Source organism: Lampetra planeri, chromosome 3, assembly GCF_965212315.1.
Source record: "Lampetra planeri chromosome 3, kcLamPlan1.2.h2, whole genome shotgun sequence".
Taxonomy (NCBI): domain Eukaryota; kingdom Metazoa; phylum Chordata; class Hyperoartia; order Petromyzontiformes; family Petromyzontidae; genus Lampetra; species Lampetra planeri.
In genome coordinates, this window is record NC_136109.1 from 4,646,631 (window position 1) to 4,666,865 (window position 20,235).

Sequence of the window (20,235 nt, forward strand, 5' to 3'; positions counted from 1 at the left end):
TCAGTTTGTAGACTCCAGGGTATTGCATGTCAGGAATGACCTCCTTCACAGATGGGATCAGATCACAGATTTTGTGTACTGTATTGAATCGGATGTGGATCTTGTGTTTGTTTAAGATTTTGGAAATATTTTTGGTAACACCTGATAAAGTGATGGTTTTAATTGGATTCTCAGATGGTTGTTTGTCCATGGTTAGAGAAACAGCCTTGCGAATAGTGTGGTCCGAGTATCCATTCACCTTGAGGGCTTGGTGTACGTGCTCCAGTTCACTGGCAAGGTGGTGTTGGTCAGAAATGCAGTGGGCCCTATGGTGTATTGTTTTGATGAGGGAATTCTTCTGGGCCAGGTGGTGGTGGGAATCAGGCTTTATATAGGAATCCGTGTGGGTGGCTTTCCTGTAGACAGAATGTTCCAACGAGCCATCAGGCCTCTTCTCAATCAAAACACCCAGGAATGGTAGCTTACCATCATTCGCCACCTCCATGGTGAATTTGATGGACGGGTGTATGGAATTGATGTGGTTGAGAAATTGGTTCAGTGCTAGCAGGCCATGTGGCCAAATGACGAAAGTGTCATCTACGTATCGCTTCCACACGAAAGGACGTATGTGGATGGATGACATCTGTTTCAAATTTCTCCATGAAAACATTCGCTACCACTGGTGAATAGGGGAGCCCATGGGGTTACTTTCATTTTTTTTGTAGAATGTACCATTCCAGGTGAACTAAGTGTTGGCAAGGCAGTGCCTCACCCAATTTGGTACATCAGGATTCAGTCCATGTTGGACCAAGTCTTCAATGATTGCTAAGGTGTCAGGTACAGGAATCTTGGTGAACAGAGAGACTACATCAAAGCTGACAAGCAAATCATCTGGAGACAGTGAGATGTCCTTGATTAGAGAAACCAAGTGAGCTGAGTTAAGTACTGCTGAGGTATTCTTGCCCGTGAATGGACGCAAGGTCTCAGACAGAAATCGGGCCAGTTTGTAGGTAGGTGAGTTGATGGTTTAAACGATGGGACGAAGTGGAGTACCTTCCTTATGGACTTTTGGAAGACCATAGAATCTGGGTGGTCTAGCAGCCGAAGGTTTTAGGGAGAGCTGCATCATTGGTTCGATTAGAGAAGTCGAATTAGTGATGATATTGTTGGTTTTTGTAGCCAGGCGATTGGTAGGATCTGTGTTGATTTTGGTGTAACTGCCATCATTAAGAGGTCCTGGATTTTGTTGTATGTGGTTTTATCCATAATGACAGCAGCATTGCCCTTGTCGGCTGAGAGGATGACAATATCATCTCTCTTCTTCAATTGAGCAAGTTCAAATCGCTTATCCTTGCTTGTCAGTTTCGATGTAGTCTCTCTGTTCACCAAGGTACCTGTACCTGACACCATTGCAATCATTTAAGATTTCGTCCAACAGGGAATGAATTCTGATGTACCAACTTTGGTGAGGCACTGCCGTACCAACACTTACTTCAGCTGGAATGGTACATTCTACAAATAAAATGATGGTGCCCCTATGGGTTCTCCCCAATCGCCAGTGGTAGCAAATGTTTTCATGGAGAAATTTGAAACAGACGCCATCCTAACATCCACCCTACGTCCTTCCTTGTGGAAGAAATACATAGATGACACGTTCGTCATCTGGCCACATGGCCAACCAACACTGAACCAATTTTTCAACCACATCAATTCCATATACCCATCCATCAAATTAACCATGGAAGTAGATGTTTTGATCTAGAAGAGATCCGATGGCTCTTTGGGACACTGTCTACAGGAAAGCCACCAATGCTGATTCCTATCTAAAGCATGATTCTCACCACCATCCAGCCCAGAAGAATCCCCTCATCAAAACACTACACCATAGGGCCCGTTGCATCTCCGACCAGCACCACCTAGCCAGTGAGCTTGAGCACGTACACCAAGCCCTCAAGATGAATGGATATTCAGACCGCACAATCCGCAAGGCTGTATCCCCAACTATGGGGAGGGAACCATCTGAGGACCCAATCAAAACCATCACCTTGCCATACATAGTAGGTGTTACCAAAAATATTTCCAAAATCCTGAACAAACACAAGATCCAGGTTCGATTCAACACAGTACACAAAATCTGTTATTTGATGCCATCTGTGAAGGATGTGATTGCTGATATGCAATACCCTGGTGTCTACAAACTAAGTTGTGTCTGTGGCAGCAGTTCCATTGGGGGAACGAAACGACATGTCTCAGATCGTATTCGCGAACACAAGGCATATTTGAAACACAGCAATACCAATACCTCTGCCGTGGCTGATTATTGTTTTAACGCGGTGGGCTCACACAATATTGTTTTTTTCCGAGACCAAGGTACTCTGCAAACCTTCGGGCTACCATCAAAGATTTGTCCATGAAGCCATCCAGATATATAAACACAGACACAATTTCAACCGAGAAGATGGGTACAAACTGAGCAATCATTGCAAGGACGTTATTAACCGGTTTAGGTCATAACTGGTTGTGATGTCCCCTTCCTGCCTGCCGATATTAGCAGCTATTCTCGACTCTCTGGTTTACATTCACTAACACAGCCTCTCTCTCTGCCCCCCTCTCTCTCCCCTGGCCGCCGATCTTGCTGCAGCTCTCTCCCCCTTTGTCTCACGCGTAGCTCCACAGCCCCACTTTACGTGCAGCTTCACAGCCCCATTCTCTGCCCACCCCCTCTCTCTCCCCCTAACCTCTTGTCGCGGAAGCTCTCTCGCTATATTTCTCCTGCCACATAAGTTTTCCTGCTGTATTTGTTCCACCTGATGCGATCGAAACGTCGTTATCTATTATTTTTTCGACCTACGTGACTTTACCGAAAGAACCAAAGAGTATGGATTCCTGCAGTCACGAAAGCTTCAAATCAGGAAAGAGGAGAGTGAGGAAAAGTGACAAGAGTGGGCGAAATTAAGAAGGAGAGGCATGAGAGATTGAGAGAGGAAAGGGAGAAGTGGGAAAAAAGTGAGGGTGAGAGGTGAGAGAGCAACAGGGAGAGAGAGGGAGGAAGGGAAGTAGGTCAGACACAGTGGAGGTAGGAGAGGGGACAGATGAATTTTGAAACAGATGTAATGCGGGCGTAAACGACCTCCCGGAAGTGACGTCATGGGGGGAGGAGTTACGTCACGTGGGGGAGAGGGTTCGGGTCTATAAGGGGAGAAACCGGAAGGAGAAGGGAGTGATCGGGGACTGGGAAAGTGTGAGGCCATGCAGGGCGGAGGGTGAGAGAGAGAGAGAGAGTGGCGAGATCGCCACACACACAGAGCACGAGGTTCGGCACCGTCGGCCAACGGTGATCGACCCCCGGGGCAGCAGGAGCAGCAAGGAGGCTGCAAGAGCAGCGGGTCTGCAAAGGGGGAGTTGGGCAGCAGAGGTCTGCCCGAGGAGACAGCAGCGGGTCTGCTAGGAGAGAAGTGGGCTACGTGAGCGATAGCAGCCTGGGGCTGTAGAGCGAAGAGTATATAGGGGAGTGCCGTGAGGGAAAAGAGTTCGAACCCAAATAAAGGACACAGAAGCAGAGAAGCATCCGAGTCTTTTATTACACTGGTGTCAAAGTGTAACGGCATAGCTAAACAACTGAGAAAAAATAATATTCCGTCTCCGGCATCGGCTTCATCTTCCGACGACGATGACCTTCCTCCTGGGGTGGACCTGACTCCGGCAGAGGAGGAGATCCGTGCTGGGACGAGTGCGGGTCCGGGGGTCCAAGATGTCGCCGCGTCGGCGGACCCGTCTGCACCAAAGGATGCGGATTTAAGATGGAGTCAGATGGCGGAGCAACTGGAAACTCTCAGGAACGTACTGGCACAGTTGTGTGAGCTCGTCACGCCGAGGGCGGCGTCGGAAGGAGATGTTGGTGGTCCGCAGGAGCCCGGGTGTCTTCGCTGTCGACGCCATCGGCCACGCGGCACGAAGACGCCATCTTGGCCGTGGCGCACGACGAAAGGCGGGAAGCCGCCATTTTGGGCCCTCCGCAACGGAAGGCCGCCATCTTGTCGACACCACGTTGCGACGCCATGTTGAACATGCCACCGGATGAGTCAGAGGCTGGAGGGAGCGCGCCAAGGAGTCGCAGTCGTCACCTAACGACTGTCAAGGAGTTCTCAATCGGGGGCGATTGGAGTGCGTTCGCCTGCAGATTTTTGGCAGCGGTACGCTCGGCGAGGTGGGCTGAAGCCGAGGCGTTAGAAGTTCTACCGACTCTTCTTGATGACGAGTCCGTTAGATTCTTTCGCTCTATAAAAGCCGCGAAGAAGAAAACATTGCGAGGTGTGTTCGACGAAATGGCTGACGCTTACGAGCCGCCGGATGATGCTCATCGCCGGTTTGTTCAACGACAACGAGCAACTGAGGAGTCTCCGGTGGCGTATAGGGGCGCGGTACTGGAGCTGGCTATGGCTGCATACCCGGAGACGGAGCCTGACCTGCTGGAACCTCTCATCCTGGGGAAGATGCTGGAGCTGTCCCGGGATCTCGGCATTCCTATGCCGGTGTGTGGTCACGAGAAGCTCACATCCCGGGCTGCGGCTAAATGTCTGGATGCCCAGTTTAACCTGCGCCGGTGGAAGCAAGTAACGGCGTGGACGGGGGGGCCCATCGTCGAAGGGGGAGCCGTGGGTTGGGACCCCAAGAAGGCCGTTTATGTGGCGGACGACAGGAGCCAGCAGGAGCTGTCGGCCGCCGCTGCTCCGTGGCCGGGGCCGCGGGCTGCGCCGCCGACACGGCCGCGTCGGGACGGGGTGCCCGCCGCGCGGCGCAATGACATCGACTGTTTCCGCTGCGGGCGTAAGGGCCATTACGCCAGGGACTGCTGGGCCCGCGTTCCGGGTCCGCCCCAGCAGGAGGCCGCGACAGCGGCCGCTCCAAAGAAGGATTCGCCAGCACAGGCAAGTCGGTGCACACCAGACACCCGGCAAGGCTTGACACCTCACTCATCACCGTTGTCATGCGATCCGGGTGTTGTTAATAACGGGAGGCCATCGACTGCGCCTTGTCACTCGGTAACGCAGTGGCGTAAGTTGGCTCGGCGGGTCGTCGCGGCCGCTACCGGTTCGTCCACCGTACCTGGCTCGATACAAGGGGTGGACGTACGGATTTTGGTAGATTCCGGAGCGTCCGCGACCATTATTTCGGATGTAATATTCCATCTCTTGAACATCCCACCAGAGGCCGTGAGTCCGGCTTACGCTTCCTGCGTCGCTGCGAACGGGGGTAGCATGGGCATTGTGGGCCAGGTGGACGCTAACATAGCTATCGGGGGAGTGTCGGCCTCGGGAATTGTGTTAATTTCGAGGTCTCTTGCGGTTCCTTGTTTGTTGGGGACCGATTTTCTGGCTAAAATGCCCATTCTAATTCGAATTAACGAGAACTGCATTGAATTACCGGAAGGCCGTAAAATTGCGTTTTTGCCGTCACCCTGGGGGCGACCTGCTCCTGTCGCCCAGGTGCAAGCGCTGTCTGAAGTGTCTGTTGATATTCCACCTGGATCACAGATGCTCATTCCCTTGCGTTATCGGAAGCCTGTACCTGGTCGTCAAGGAGCTACTGGTGTTTTGTTGTCGCCGTCCACCACCATCACGGGTGGATCGGCGCTAGTTGGGGCACAAACTATTGTCCGGCCAGACCAGCAACCGTTTTTGCAGGTGCTTAACGCGAGTACCGAAAGTGTGTGTGTGCCGGCGGGTACCGTTGTGGCACATGCCACTACTGCGTTTACAGCTCATGATGATCTGTCCGGCCGGGGTGTTGTTGGAGGGGTTTCGAGCCCCGGTGCTGCAGATGATCGCTGGATCGCTGAATTGTGTGCGGAGAATTCGGCTCTTTCCGGGGAACAACATGGTGCGATTCGTAAATTATTATTGAGCTATTCTGATGTGTTTAGCTCCGATGATTTGGACTTGGGTCGCACCTCGTTGCTTTACCATCATATTGACACAGGGGACGCTGCCCCTATTCGGTTAAACTCGCATCGGATGAGTCCGGCTGAGCGAGAGCATGTTCGAGGGGCAGTGGATGACATGTTGGCTGCGGACATAATTTCTCCGTCTAACAGCCCATGGGGCGCGCCTGTTGTTTTGGTTAAGAAAAAAGACGGCAAATTGCGATTTTGTGTAGATTTTCGTAAATTAAATAAAGTATCGGTGGCAGATGCGTACCCCCTGCCGCGTATGGACCACTCTCTCGATGCCTTGTCGGGGGCAAAGTTCTTTTCAACGCTAGATCTCTCTTCGGGCTTCTCGCAGCTCCCCCTTGACGAGTCCTCGCGGGAAAAGACTGCTTTCCGTACGCCGCAGGGGTTATTCCAATTTAACTGTCTTCCGATGGGGTTGAATGCGGCCCCTGCCACTTTTCAGAGGTTGATGGAGTTGGTATTAACGGGGTTGCAGTGGGAGACATGTCTGATATATTTAGACGATATTATTGTCTTCAGCCGCACATTTGACGAGCATTTATCGCGGTTGGAGGCTGTGTTTACCAGGATGCGTTCTGCTAATTTGAAATTTAAGCCTAAGAAATGTCACCTACTGCAACACTCCGTGCGTTATTTGGGGCACATCGTCAGTGCGGACGGGGTGGCCACAGATCCGGACAAAACTGCGTGTGTCCGGGACTGGCCAACCCCTGCCACAGTGGGGGATGTGCGTCGGTTTTTGGGGTTCGCCTCATATTATCGGAGGTTTGTTCCAAATTTTGCTACGATCGCGAGGCCTTTGCATCTCCTTACGGGAAAAGGACATAAATTTGGTTGGGGACCGCCAGAGGAGGTGGCATTTCGAGGCCTCCGCGATCTATTGGCTACGGCGCCGACGTTGGATTATCCGGATTTTGAACAGCCTTTCATTCTGGATACGGACGCGAGTGACACGGGCATTGGGGCGGTGTTGTCTCAGTCCAAAGGTGGTGTGGAACGCGTGGTGGCGTATGGTAGCCGGGTTTTGTCTCCCGCTGAAACCCGCTACTGCGTCACTCGCAGGGAACTTTTGGCTATTGTTTTTTTTTCTCCGCCAATTTCGACCGTATCTGTACGGTCGTCCGTTCATTGTTCGCACGGATCATGCGGCCTTGCAGTATGCGCTTAAGATGGACCAACCATCCGGCCAGCTGGCACGGTGGTTGGACACGCTGCAAGAGTTTTCCTTCCAAATTCACCATCGGAAGGGAGTGCGTCACGCAAACGCGGACGCACTTTCCAGGATGCCGCAGCGATCCCCTTGCGCGTGTGCGTCGGGGACGCATAGGTGTGGCCCGATTCAGCACCCCCCTCAGCCTGTCGCGCTGGCAGTCGAAGTGCCTGAAGCTCCGCTTGAGCCGGGGCCGGCTGATGGGGGACCGGCTGATGGCATTTTACACCTCCCGAGGTCTGTGTGGATTCGGGAACAAATGTTGGATGTTTTGTTGTTAACGTTACGTAAGCGGCCTGTGAAGGGGAGTGGGGGACTGTGTGCGGGGGGTGTGCCGGAAACCGCTCTCCATGATGGGTTGCTGATGTGGAGGGAAGGGATACAAGAACGTTGGCGTCTGGTTGTACCGGCTTCATTGCGGTACGAATTGATTAGAACTCTGCATTCTGACACGCTTTTACATCTGGGGGTGCAGAAGACCCTATTGACGCTGCAGCGAGATTACTATTGGTATGGCATGACGACGGATGTCGTCGGGCACGTTCGTGCGTGTCCCGATTGTGCCCGCCGTAAGCCACCTAAACATCCATACGTGCCGCCGATACAATCTATTCAGGTGTCTCGAGTTAATGAGTTGGTGGCGTTAGATATTTTGGGACCCTTTCCGCCATCCGCTAGGGGAAATAAATATTTGCTGGTAGGGGTGGAGTACCTCTCCCGCTGGCCGATGGCCTGGCCTTTGCCTGACCAGTCAGCGGCGTCTATCACAGACGCCTTTCTATTTGGGTATGTTATGGACAAGGGGGCGCCGGAGAGGCTCCTTACAGACCAAGGCCGGAATTTTTCATCTAAATTGTTAGGGGAGGTGTGTGCGGCTCTTGGAACAAAAAAAATACGGACATCTCCCTACCACCCACAAACGGATGGTATGGTTGAACGGCTAAATCGGACCTTGTCCGCCATGTTGTGCCATACGGTTAGTGAAAAACAATCGGATTGGGATTTGCATATCCCTGGGGTGCTTTCGGCGTACCGGATGACGCCGCATGCGGCTACCGGATATTCGCCGTTTTTTCATATGTATGGTGGTGAAAACGTACCGCCGATTAATGTGCAGTTGGGAACCGGAGCGAGGGGACCTGCTAAGCCTCTTCCTGATTATATTCAGGACACCGTTCGCCGAGTCACTGTGGCTCGGGAAGGGGCCCGCATGGCTACGGCCAAAGCCCAGGCTCGGAACGAGCGGTGTGCGCGACGTTCAAAAGGGGAATGCCCCTGGAAAACGGGGGATTTGGCCTGGCTTCATTGTCCACAGGTGCGGCCAGGTACCTCTCCTAAGTTACATAAACCATGGCAAGGGCCGGTTCGCCTCATCGAGATTCCCAACCCACAGTCGGCGCGTGTTCGGTTTGGATCTCGGCGTTGGTTCGTCCACACATCTCGGTTGAAACCATACGTGGCCCCTCGACCTGATGCGTCATCTCCTGAGGTTGCCTTGCCGGGGTCTGTTGCTGCCGACTCGCCCTTGCCTGTGCCTGCTGACCTTGCAAGAGCGCCTGTCGTGCCTTTTACAGACGAGCCGGCCGTGACGCGGCCAGGGAAAGGAGACTCAGATCGGGGTGCGTCTACCACGGCTGCGGAACCTTTGAGACCCGCAGCCCTTCCAACCCCGCCGCGGACGCGATTGCGGGACGCCTCTGATGCTGAGCCTTCGAGATTAGGGAACCGGGACGTTGCCAGGCCTCCAATAGCGACAGACGGACTTGAGCCTGTCGCTCTTAAAACCCTGCCAGGTTCCCGCTCGGCGGGAGGGCCGCCGACCGTCCGGGACGGCCCGGCAACCCGCACCCGCTCGAAATCCCTCACGTTTCGTTAATTGTTGTGTTGTGTTCTTGTTCTTTCGGTATTTTATTGCGTGTTCTGTGTCCTTTTGCGTATTCGGTCGTGTTTCGCTCGCATTGCTTATTAGAGTCGTGTTCAGCCGAGGTCGGCTGGATTTTCTCTACGGGGGAGGGTGGTGTAATGCGGGCGTAAACGACCTCCCAGAAGTGGCGTCATGGGGGGAGGAGTTACATCACGTGGGGGAGAGGGTTCGGGTCTATAAGGGGAGAAACCGGAAGGAGAAGGGAGTGATCGGGGACTGGGAAAGTGTGAGGCCACGCAGGGCGGAGGGTGAGAGAGAGAGAGAGTGGCGAGATCGCCACACACACAGAGCACGAGGTTCGGCACCGTCGGCCAACGGTGATCGACCCCCGGGGCAGCAGGAGCAGCAAGGAGGCTGCAAGAGCAGCGGGTCTGCAAAGGGGGAGTTGGGCAGCAGAGGTCTGCCCGAGGAGACAGCAGCGGGTCTGCTAGGAGAGAAGTGGGCTACGTGAGCGATAGCAGCCTGGGGCTGTAGAGCGAAGAGTATATAGGCGAGTGCCGTGAGGGAAAAGAGATTGAACCCAAATAAAGGACACAGAAGCAGAGAAGCATCCGAGTCTTTTATTACACAGACACAAACACTAGGTGAGAAATTGAGATAAATTTCGCTAAACAGTCCAGAGAAGGCAGGAGAAAGGTGAAGAGAGACAGGGCTCCATATAAAAATACAAGTTTTGCTGGCCTGAAGGATAGATGGACAGATGGTCACATCCAAATAGACCACGGGTTACTCGTCTCTGAAAAACAGAGTCTTATCTAAGATGATCCTGCAGGAAATAATCAAACCTGCCCTGAATAACAGTGCACTGCATATAATATTTTAAGCTTCTAATTTAACTTAAAGTATGAATGTTTTACAAATTACTATTTTATAAAGATGGATTTATATTTCAATAATCGCACTAATTTATTTAATCCTCGAAGCATCTGTAATGTCTAACATCTCCCGCCACGATAAATTATACACATGTAAGTGCAATCACTTACCTCAGGAGGCATTTGTGAATATAACTTGTATACACCTGACAGCCTCTGAAAAATATAGATAATTCTATATTAATATAAACACATACTTTCTGTAACATATGTATACAGTTTATGCAATGCTATTACAGATTTCATTGATATGTTACCTTCATAATTTTGTGTATTGCCTTTTACAGTGTTGAAATACCTTTCCATTTTGAAGCCATCTATTATGTTACATTCTGATCTAAAATAAAACGAACACACTCAACATATGCATTGGGCAGTGCCTACATCCAGTGGCTATCCTGAGGTTAGTGTTCTTTTGTGGCAAGGTTTTCTCTCTGCCCAACTCATGCCCAGAATCAACGGGTATGAACAGAATTCCACTGAATGTGATTATTGCTATATATAGTTGCCCAATTAAGGTTAAGCCTTTCAAACCATTGCAAGTTAATAATAATTTAAATATACCCCTTCCCCTTATTGACAGTAAGCCAGTTTTTTTTATTTAAACTGTAACTTTAAGGATATAATTGTATTCATATGGTGCTCAAATGCTGATGCATTTCCAGGCAGAAAACAATGCAACAATAAAAACATTAGAAAGCATCACGAACAATAGAATAGGTGAAAGCAGAAGGGAAGACACCTGATGACTACAAAGTACAACCAGCGCCACAACCACTGAGGACGAGACCAACGAGTCCCAAGATGGTCACAGGGCTGGTGTTAATAGTCAAGAATGGACTCGCATAATAAAAAACCTCAACACATTCATCAATAACGCTACCTTAAAGTACATAAATCATATTTTGACCAAAGGTCATTTTTACTCGCACATAGAGCGGCCACAGCGATAGGTGGATAAGCTTAAATTTAAATTGTAAAATTATATCTTGACAAACAATCTAAAAATCCCCGAAGGCTGATATAATAAAATAAGGTGCAGAATTCAGTCCAATAACTTACATCTGGGGACATGCTCTCCATCGGTCTTGATACATCATTAGATGCCTATGAAAAGAAAAAAACAAACACAAGATCCAGATTCGTTTCAACACAGTACACAAAATCCGTGATTTAATCCCATCTGTTACGGATGCGATACCTGACATGCAATACCCTGGTGTCTACAAACTGAGTTGTGGTTGCGGCAGCAGTTACATTGGGGAAACGAAACGACATGTCTCGGACCGCATTCCTGAACATAAGGCAGATCTGAAACATGGTAGGAGCAATACCTCTGCCGTTGCCAATCATTGTTTTACCGCTGTGGGCTCACACAAAATGGATTTTTCCAAGACGGAGGTACTCTGCAAACCTACCGGCGACCTTCAGAGATTTGTTCATGAAGCCATCCAGATATATAAACACAGACACAACTTCAACCGAGAGGATGGGTACAAACTGAGCAATCATTGGAAGGACATTATTAACCAGGTAAAGTCTTAACTGACTGTGATGTTTCCATCCTACTTGCCTATGTCAGCTGTTATTTCCGACTCTCTGTGTGTCTCTCTCTATGCCTCTCTCTTAGATCTCTCATGCTCACATGTCCTTTTCATTGCACTCTCATGCTCACATGTCCTTTGGATTGCACTCTCATACTCACATGCCCTTTGGATTGCACCCGTTGGGTTGCACTCCCTCGTCGCGGAGGCCACTCTCTTATCTTAGAGTTACATGCTAATTTCTCACATTAACATCATGCTAATCTCTCACATTAACATAGCCACTTCCGTGCCATCGTCCAGGAGGCCGTTCTCCTATCTTGCCATTACATGCTAATTTCTCACATTAACATCATGTTAATCTCTCACATTAACATAGCCACTTCCGTGCCCTCGTCGAGGAGGCCGCTCCCCTATCTTACAGTTACATGCTAATTTTACACATTAACATCACTAGCCCCAGCCACTTCTTTATGACCCTTGGGCTACACCCATTTCAAACCTTTTAAAACAGTCTGCCTCAGCAGCAGACCATGCTTTCCCACCTTATGACGGACGCTTGTATTGCGCCCGAAACATCGTGATTTATTTTATTTTATACCTACGTGACTTTACTGAAAGAACCAAAGAGTATAAAAAAATATATTTAAATCAAGTGAATTACAATATTAAGATGCAGAAATGTCAAGGGGTTAATGTGCACTGTCTCACAGCTGGGGCAAACAATCTATATACGTGCGGCAAAGGAATAGTAGAAGGTTGGCTCTGCTCTAAATAATTTGTAAATACAGTTTTATACGTGAGTTTTCCAATAATTAAAATGATTGGCCACTCAGTGGCTGGATAATGAATTAGATTGGACTGGTTATGCAGAGAGCTCATCAGTCTCCACAGGTGTGAAGGATTAAACATCACAGGTGATGGGTCGCATTACTCAATACCAGAGTATTGCTCGATACCAGAGATACCAGAATATCGAGTAATTTAATTTACTCGTTGATTTTGATGTCGATTTTGATAATGTTGTTCCATGCAAAACTATTTACTACTGGCCAAGACTAATTAGATAATCTATCTAAATTGAGAGAAATGAAAATAATTTCAACCAGCTTGGTGCTGCTTAAAAGCCATTGATCGAATAATACATTGTTTACATGTGTAATGCGAGTGTAAATGGGGTTGTTGCTGGCCTCTGGTCCAATCACGCGGCCCGGGGCATTGGGGGTTAGAGCCTGGTCTGCGGGGCGTGTGGGAGGGGCCACCGTTCACCTCGGCTCCATGGAAACAACCACACCAGTTAAGGCATTACCTGGTTAATAACATCCTTCCAATGATTGTTCAATTTGAATCCATTTTCTCGGTTGAAGTTATGTCTATGTTTATATATCTGGATGGCTTCATGAACAAACCTTTGAACGTAGCCTGAAGATTTGCAGAGTACCTTGGTCTCAGAAAAAAACAATATCATGCGAGCCCACAGCGTTATAACAATGGTCAGCTACGGCAGAGGTATTGGTTCTGCCGTGTTTCAGATCTGCCTTGTGTTCGCGGACACGGTCTGAGACATGTCTTGCCATGGCAGCTCTCCCACCTACCTCAGCATTTTCTTGCTGTGGGTGTTCCACCACGTGATGAGGATCGCTTGTGTTGCGATCGAAACGTCGTGATATTTTATTTTATTTCTACCTACGTGACTTTACCGAAAGAACCAAAGAGTATGGATTCCTGCAGTCACGAAAGCTTCAAATCAAGATTTAGCCTGATGTAAACAAAAAAATCAGCCTTACCGACATGAAACTTGAGGAGGTCCTCAGTAGGCTTCCAACCATCTGACAAAATAATTAAATGAATTGTATCACAGTTTATACATTTGTTAGTTATATGACAACAGCTTCAACGTCAATTGTATGCTAACATTGTATTTCACTACAAACTAAAGTATAATTATGCATATTTATATCAACGATTATCCTGCATCTGAGTACAACATTACTTTGAAAAGAAATTACCTTGCAAGCATTGTACATAAGTACTTCATTTCAGAATTCAAAGCTTTATTTGGTGTTACTCTGCATTACTATTTTTTCTGTGATATACAAAAATAGCAATGTAGTGATAAATAGTAAATACTCAATTATAGCTCACAATTGTACAAACATATTATTGGGGTTCCTAAGTTTATGTAATGTCAGTGATTGTGCACATCTCCAAGCCATGGGTTTCATCTTTCAAGCCTGGTAGAGCATTAACTTACCTCTGGGGACATATCCTTTAGAGATCTCAATATAACTGGTAACATCTAAAAACATAAATGAAGATACATTAATATTAAAAATGTCTGCATCATAACTTATAGCCAGAAAGTGTTGGTTATATTATTGTCTGAGCTTGGATACAGTGGCGGCTCCTGCAAAATCTCTCAGGGGGGGCAAATGTCTGGATGATTGATAAGGATAAGGTCCACCCATGCAAAGGATAAATTAACAGCTTAAGCATGTAAAGGCAACTTCACTTCTTTAATATTAATGAAAAATAAAGTGACTCTTACAATACATCTTGTTTGTTTCTATACTCACTATTAATACAATCCACTCATGTTTCTTTTATTAAAGATTCCACTAGGTGGCGACAAATAATTTTGTTGGATGAAACGTGCTTACGTATGATGACGTAAGCACGTTAGTGCGAGCCCTCCCGGAAGCCATAGAGAATGCATTGCAGCGTCCCCGTTCGAAAAAAAACATCTTTGAATGTAAGTCTATGGGACCACTCGGGGCGATTCTCAGCCAGAGGGAAATCGCCCAAAAAGAGGCGGTACTCCACAGAACGTAGCATGACGCTGATTGGACTATATCCAGAGGCACAGTGACGGTTAGCGTGACTCTGTGGTTGAATGACATTGGTGGTGCGTCGCCCAATCGCCCTAATGAAGAAACCGCCCCTGCTTGGATAACTACATCAATTTCAAAGGAGTAAAAACTTGAAGGGAATTGGACATGTTTTACTAGCGTTGTTCACAGCAACACTCGATGACATTATCCCAAAATTAAACTGGAGGAAAAAAAATCCATCTCTATTAATGGAGAAAACATTAACCATCTCAGGGTTGGTAATGAGACGATGATTATAAAGGCCAATGGGAACAGACTGCAAGAAATGTTTTTCAAAAGTTATAAGAGAAGGCTGCAAAGTTGGGATAAATGACAAAACCAGAGGTCATATAGAACATATTTTCTAATCGACTAGAGATATGTCAGAGGGACATAACCAGAAAACACAGTATAATGTGTATCTTGTATAGTTATTGAAAGCAGGCCAAGATAAATATATATTAAAGAGGCAGGTTAGAAGAGTCATGAGTGCTATTGGAAGCTGAACAGATCATAACAAACTCTTTGGTTCTTTCGGTAAAGTCACGTAGGTAGAAAAAATAATAGATCACTACGTTTCGATCGCAACACAAGCAATCGTCATGAGGTGGGACAACCACAGCAAGAAAAACTGCTGAAGATCATTACAAGCAACGAAGTTAACTCTCCAATAACCACTGTCAATATTTAAATAAGTAATATTTACATGGTCATACTCTTAGTTCTTTCGGTAAAGAACTAAGAGTATGAATCCTTGCAGTCACGAAAGCTTCAAATCTAGAATTACATGGTCATGTTGAGTAAAAAATAATTCATGATAATATCAAGTATGGTAGTTCCACAGTTCTATCATGTGTAATAATGATATTCTTATCCAAAGTAAAATGATTAATCTGCTTGGCACAACAATCTCATCTGACTTATCAGGCAATATGGTTTAAAGAGATTTGTAAACATTTTTTTGTTGCGGGACATATATATGAATGCTATATTGTCTGCTTATTTATTTTGTCATACAATGGCTGGCTATATTACTAATCTGGATGAGGAGACTTCATAAAGGCTTGGCTTTCTTTTCGATGTGAAGCTTTCTTGAAATATTAAAAACTATCACTGCTCAATTTTTAGCAGTCGGTTTGATTAATCCAGCACTCACAGATTTCTAGTCACTCACTCACCAGTGATCAGTTGCCTTCTTACTTTCCTATCGTTATTGCCAATGTCATTTGATTTATTCATCCATGTTCAGGAATTGGTCTACAAGATTGCATGTGTTGTCTCACTCCTGTGTTCAACGACCAAATTGCATATCAAACATTTATTTCTGCCTCTTCATATGCACCGCTCGACTTTGAATTCCCTCCCATCGTCTCTTTTCCCAAGTTCTTATAAATAACGTTGCTCAATTCATGAAACATATAACCTCCGATTAGTATAGTTGGCTATGCACGGTGGGAAAGAAGTTCTACATGCATATAAAATCGTATTATAACATTAATAGTGCTGTTATTTGCTGGGTCTTTGCTCAGCAACCATGGTGAAAACAATCATAACCCAACCTCTACATTAAAACTAAGGAATGCCATCTCTTAATCATTCATCAACTGACACTCAAAGAAAGTGAATGGATAAACGTCTATGGAGTCCGTAGTTCCAAAGACTATTTATTTCCTGCATCTGCAAGGGCAGTTGACTTCCTTTTTTCAATAAAGGGTAGCTAAGCATGCAGCAGGTGGGATGATGAATTTAGATGAATTTCATCATGTAACGATGCAAATTCTGGCTCTACTATTATCCTATTGTACAACAACTTGAGCTGACACGTGGGTTTATGATTATGTATGCATAATGTGTATACAAAAACACTACACCTCTAGATAAATACTCTGTTAGCAGTGCGAAGTAATTGCTTATGCAATGTATAATGCACTCAATTGAAAACGTCACTGTAGATTGTATTTACAATTTAATTTACACAGAAGGTTATGCTAATAATACATTTGATTCAATAGGATTGTGTAAAATGCAGAACAGGTGACATGTCTTGAGAAAGCTTACCCATATTTCATGCATCATTAAGTGTTATAACTTACATCAGCAGATAAAGTTTCCATTGATCTCATAACGTTTGCAGACATCTATAAACAGATAAACAATATTGAATACCAATTATTTATACTTAAAAAACATAAAACACGCTAATGTATCAAAATTAAATATTAAATATAAGTACAGTTCACAACTAAGTTAGAGAAGTGGCACAGTGGTTAGCACAATCTATAAGTTAAATTGCCGGCTGCGGCTAATATTATTCATGAGTTATATCTAAACCATTATTACTTACGTTATAACTCCCTGAGACAAAGGCTGAGTTATAAAATGCAAGGTGAGTTTATATATAATGTACACACACAAACTAAGAAAAGCTGCAATGTTTGGCTCAGGATAAATGAGCAATATATAGTTCATGTATAACAAGTTCACTAAACCAGTGGACTTATCTTACAGACTGGTGCACTTGTCAGTTCAAACATGTTTTTAATCAAAACTGAGTGTTTTGTCAGTCTTTCTTCAAAATGTTTTAAACGTAATTTTTGTTGGCGTTCATTCTATGTTCAGTTGTCTACAATGTCAGGATAATTGTCATCTAATGTATATTACTTGATAAAATATGGTGTCAGGCAGGAAGTCCAACTGATTGTGTTTTGGCTAAAGTTTAGGTTAACCAAAAACAGTTTTGACCAGTCAGTTCAATCATTTCAAAATATTCTAAAAGGTCTGGGAAAATGTGGTTCTAGTTAATATTTGCACATTTGCTCAAAAGGATCCCCATGTATTATGCAATGTTAATTGCAAAGCAAGGCGGATGTGTTTGATCGCTTCAAACATGTTTATATGTATATGTTGCACAAAACAGTGAAACGGAGCTACATGGAGAAAACAGAGATATAGAGAGGCAAATGGAAATGCAGTGACAAATGGAGAGGCAAATCAAATCATTAAGATGCAGAAACAAACAAAGATGCACAAAGAAATGGAGATACAAGGAAAAACTGAGCAGCATATAAGAGACAGAAACAAGTGCAGATGCATATAGACAAACAGAGATGCAAAGAAACAATCTAAAAGACAGAGATATGACTAAATGTCAAATACCATTAATGAAGCTTTCATTAACTTTTTATTCTTTACGATAAAATCAGCAATCTCTCCATTTCACAGTAAAATATTGCTTTAATGGTTTAATTCTAGTTTTTTCTAATGCTCACGAGTTAAAGTATGGATTAAAGTATATTGGATAAACACTGAACAGTGTTTTGTGCTTAGGTTTTTTTTCTTCTGGTCTATGCATTATTGCAAGTTCAAAAGAACAGCACGTATAATCAAATCTAGATTAACGGGTAAAATCAGTTTCCAGTTAATTATCAGTTCGACTCCCTAGTGGTGGGTAACTATGTTAAAATGTAGACTTAATATTACATGGCATCTTAAACAATGGGAGAAACCCAAGCAGTAAAAAAAAGATTATGATAGATAATCGTTATATAACAGATTAATCAGTTTTCGGTTGAGTTATCAAATTAGAAACTAGCTTGCTCCCAGAAATATTCTTATATGTTAAGATGTATGCAGTAACCTACCTCTTCAGGCGCATTCCCCATGAATGTCAGGGCCTGTCCAGACAACTGAAAACGTATGCAAACACCATGTTAAAGAACAATTTAATGATTGCGTAAAAGTCAGCAGTTTTCAATGTATATTTCTGATTGATTTAAAGTAAAGTGAATACAACACAGATAAGTTCAGGTATGATGTGACAATTATTTGATTCATGGGCATCACAATGTATCTACAGTTGCTGCCATACACACAAATGTGTTCAAAACGTGTTTGATTTAAATAATAATTAAAGCAACATGCACATTTACCTCATATCGGGAAAAGTTATTTACGACAATTTGTGTTGGATGGGCGCAACTAAAACCCATCAGAGTATACATATGTACGGCATTTAATGAAAGTGGATTAGGATAAAAAATTGGAATAAAGAGGTGCGTGAGAGTAGGTTGTAGTGCTTTTTGAACACTGAACTTGATCATAAAAACATACTAATGTAACAAAATAATAAAGTTTTAAATTGGGACATATGACATATGCGTCAGTAACATGGCGATTGACAATAGAACACAGCTTAAAATTACTCAAAAAGGCATGGAGAGGTGCATGCTTGAAATTACCCTGACAGAAAAAGGAACACATTGATTGGGAATATTTTCGAATTAAAAACTTCTGATGGAGTGTTAACAACATTTAGGTTTGGAAATTACCAGGGCTGGTAATGAAAATAAATTACAGGGATGGAACTCGTAAATGATTCCCCCACTATATCTAGACCGTACACGAGATCTGAGGTGGAGCATGCTCTGTGTGTGAGTCTCTATGCGTGTCTGGGCATCTATGCGTGTCTGGCAGTCTCTGTGCTCCACTGCGGGTTTCTGTGGGTCTGTGTCTGTGGTGCATATATGTGATTTAGGGTGAACCATGAGCTTCATGGAAGATCAAACCCAGGGATATTCTGCATTGGGTCTTTCACACGGTGTTTGTGAGTTTAAACTCCATTCAGCTCTCAAAGCTTCATTGAGGTTAAATTCGCATTGTTTAAGGTTAAGCGGATGGGTCCAAAAGGACTTGCATCACTTCAAGCGATGGCGTGGGGTATTATTGAGGTCCTGATTAATGGGAAGGTGACCGTTTTCCTCGATTCACAGGACTTCCCTGAGGTTTGTGGCAGATGGGTGGGGGGTAGATGTGCGACAGCACGGGCTACCAGGGTCTTGGGATTGACTTGAGGGTTCCAGTGATATATTGCATTGCAGTGTTCAGTTGAACATCAACAAGTCGAGTGTGACTAGTAATGATGCAGGGAGATCTTCATCTCGCAGAAGATTAACGATTATGTAATTTATAAATGATTTATAAATAAACTAATATTCTCAAATACAGCAGATCATTACCTAGTTGGCAGCGATCGCGTTGTTGCTCCCAACTATGTTGTAGGCAGTGGACTGGCCAAAGTTTGCATACGTGGATAAAGTAATGCTAACCCACAATGACTGGTCCACCATCTTCAACCCTCTCCAGGCTAATTTTTCATTCTGAATTTATTGTTGGATAATATTCAACAGTAAAATCTGGATTAATGCCACCCAGTTTCAGCCATCTACATGCTGGTTTATTATATGTTCAGACATTCAAGATTCGTCTTTGTCAGTCAGAACCAGGTGTTCCAATACCCGAATGCAGATATTCTCTAATAATAGCTTACCTCAGATAATTTATCTTGTTCACCATTTGTAGATCCCTAGAAAGTAAAATTGCAAATGAAGGTTTTTAGTGTTACTAATATATACAATAAAGAGAAAAAGGTTGTGAACCCCAATGATAATTACGGAAATTCCAGTTTTACCATGATAGCTTTCATGAATCAAAACCGGTCTTTTCATAAATATCTAACGGTATCATTAACCAATTTCATGGAAACAAAATGATACGTGAATTAAACGAGCAATTGATGATCAAGGTATGTGAAACATAAGTGAACATAATTGAACCCTTGATAATTACAATCAGGTGTTTAAATAATAAGGTAGATCTTCAGGGGTGAGGTTGGGAGGCCCAACCCATATAATGATCATAAACGTTGTGAACTCGGTCCTCGCCATACAGGTGTGGGGAAACAGGTCATGCGACGATAAAAATCAATTTCCGAGGACCTCAGAAAAATTATTAATGTTCATCAGTCCGGAAAGGGTTAGAAAACCATTTCTACGGATTTGGGGCTCCACCAATCCACTTCCAGACAGTCTATAAATGGAGAAA

At 45.1% G+C, this 20,235-nt stretch overlaps 1 protein-coding gene across 2 annotated transcripts in view; it reads right to left on the reverse strand.

Annotated features, from left to right (window-relative positions):
- Positions 1–20,235, reverse strand: part of LOC144736793 (uncharacterized) — an 870,278-nt gene that overhangs the window by 92,958 nt on the left and 757,085 nt on the right. For both annotated transcript variants that reach the window (XM_078619432.1, XM_078619441.1), the window contains 7 exons: positions 19,682–19,717; positions 17,997–18,041; positions 16,449–16,493; positions 13,740–13,784; positions 13,273–13,314; positions 11,004–11,048; positions 10,053–10,097 (listed from right to left, as the gene is read on the reverse strand). In XM_078619432.1, coding sequence (XP_078475558.1) covers positions 10,053–10,097; positions 11,004–11,048; positions 13,273–13,314; positions 13,740–13,784; positions 16,449–16,493; positions 17,997–18,041; positions 19,682–19,717 — 303 coding nt within the window. The remainder of the gene's footprint in view (positions 1–10,052; positions 10,098–11,003; positions 11,049–13,272; positions 13,315–13,739; positions 13,785–16,448; positions 16,494–17,996; positions 18,042–19,681; positions 19,718–20,235) is intronic.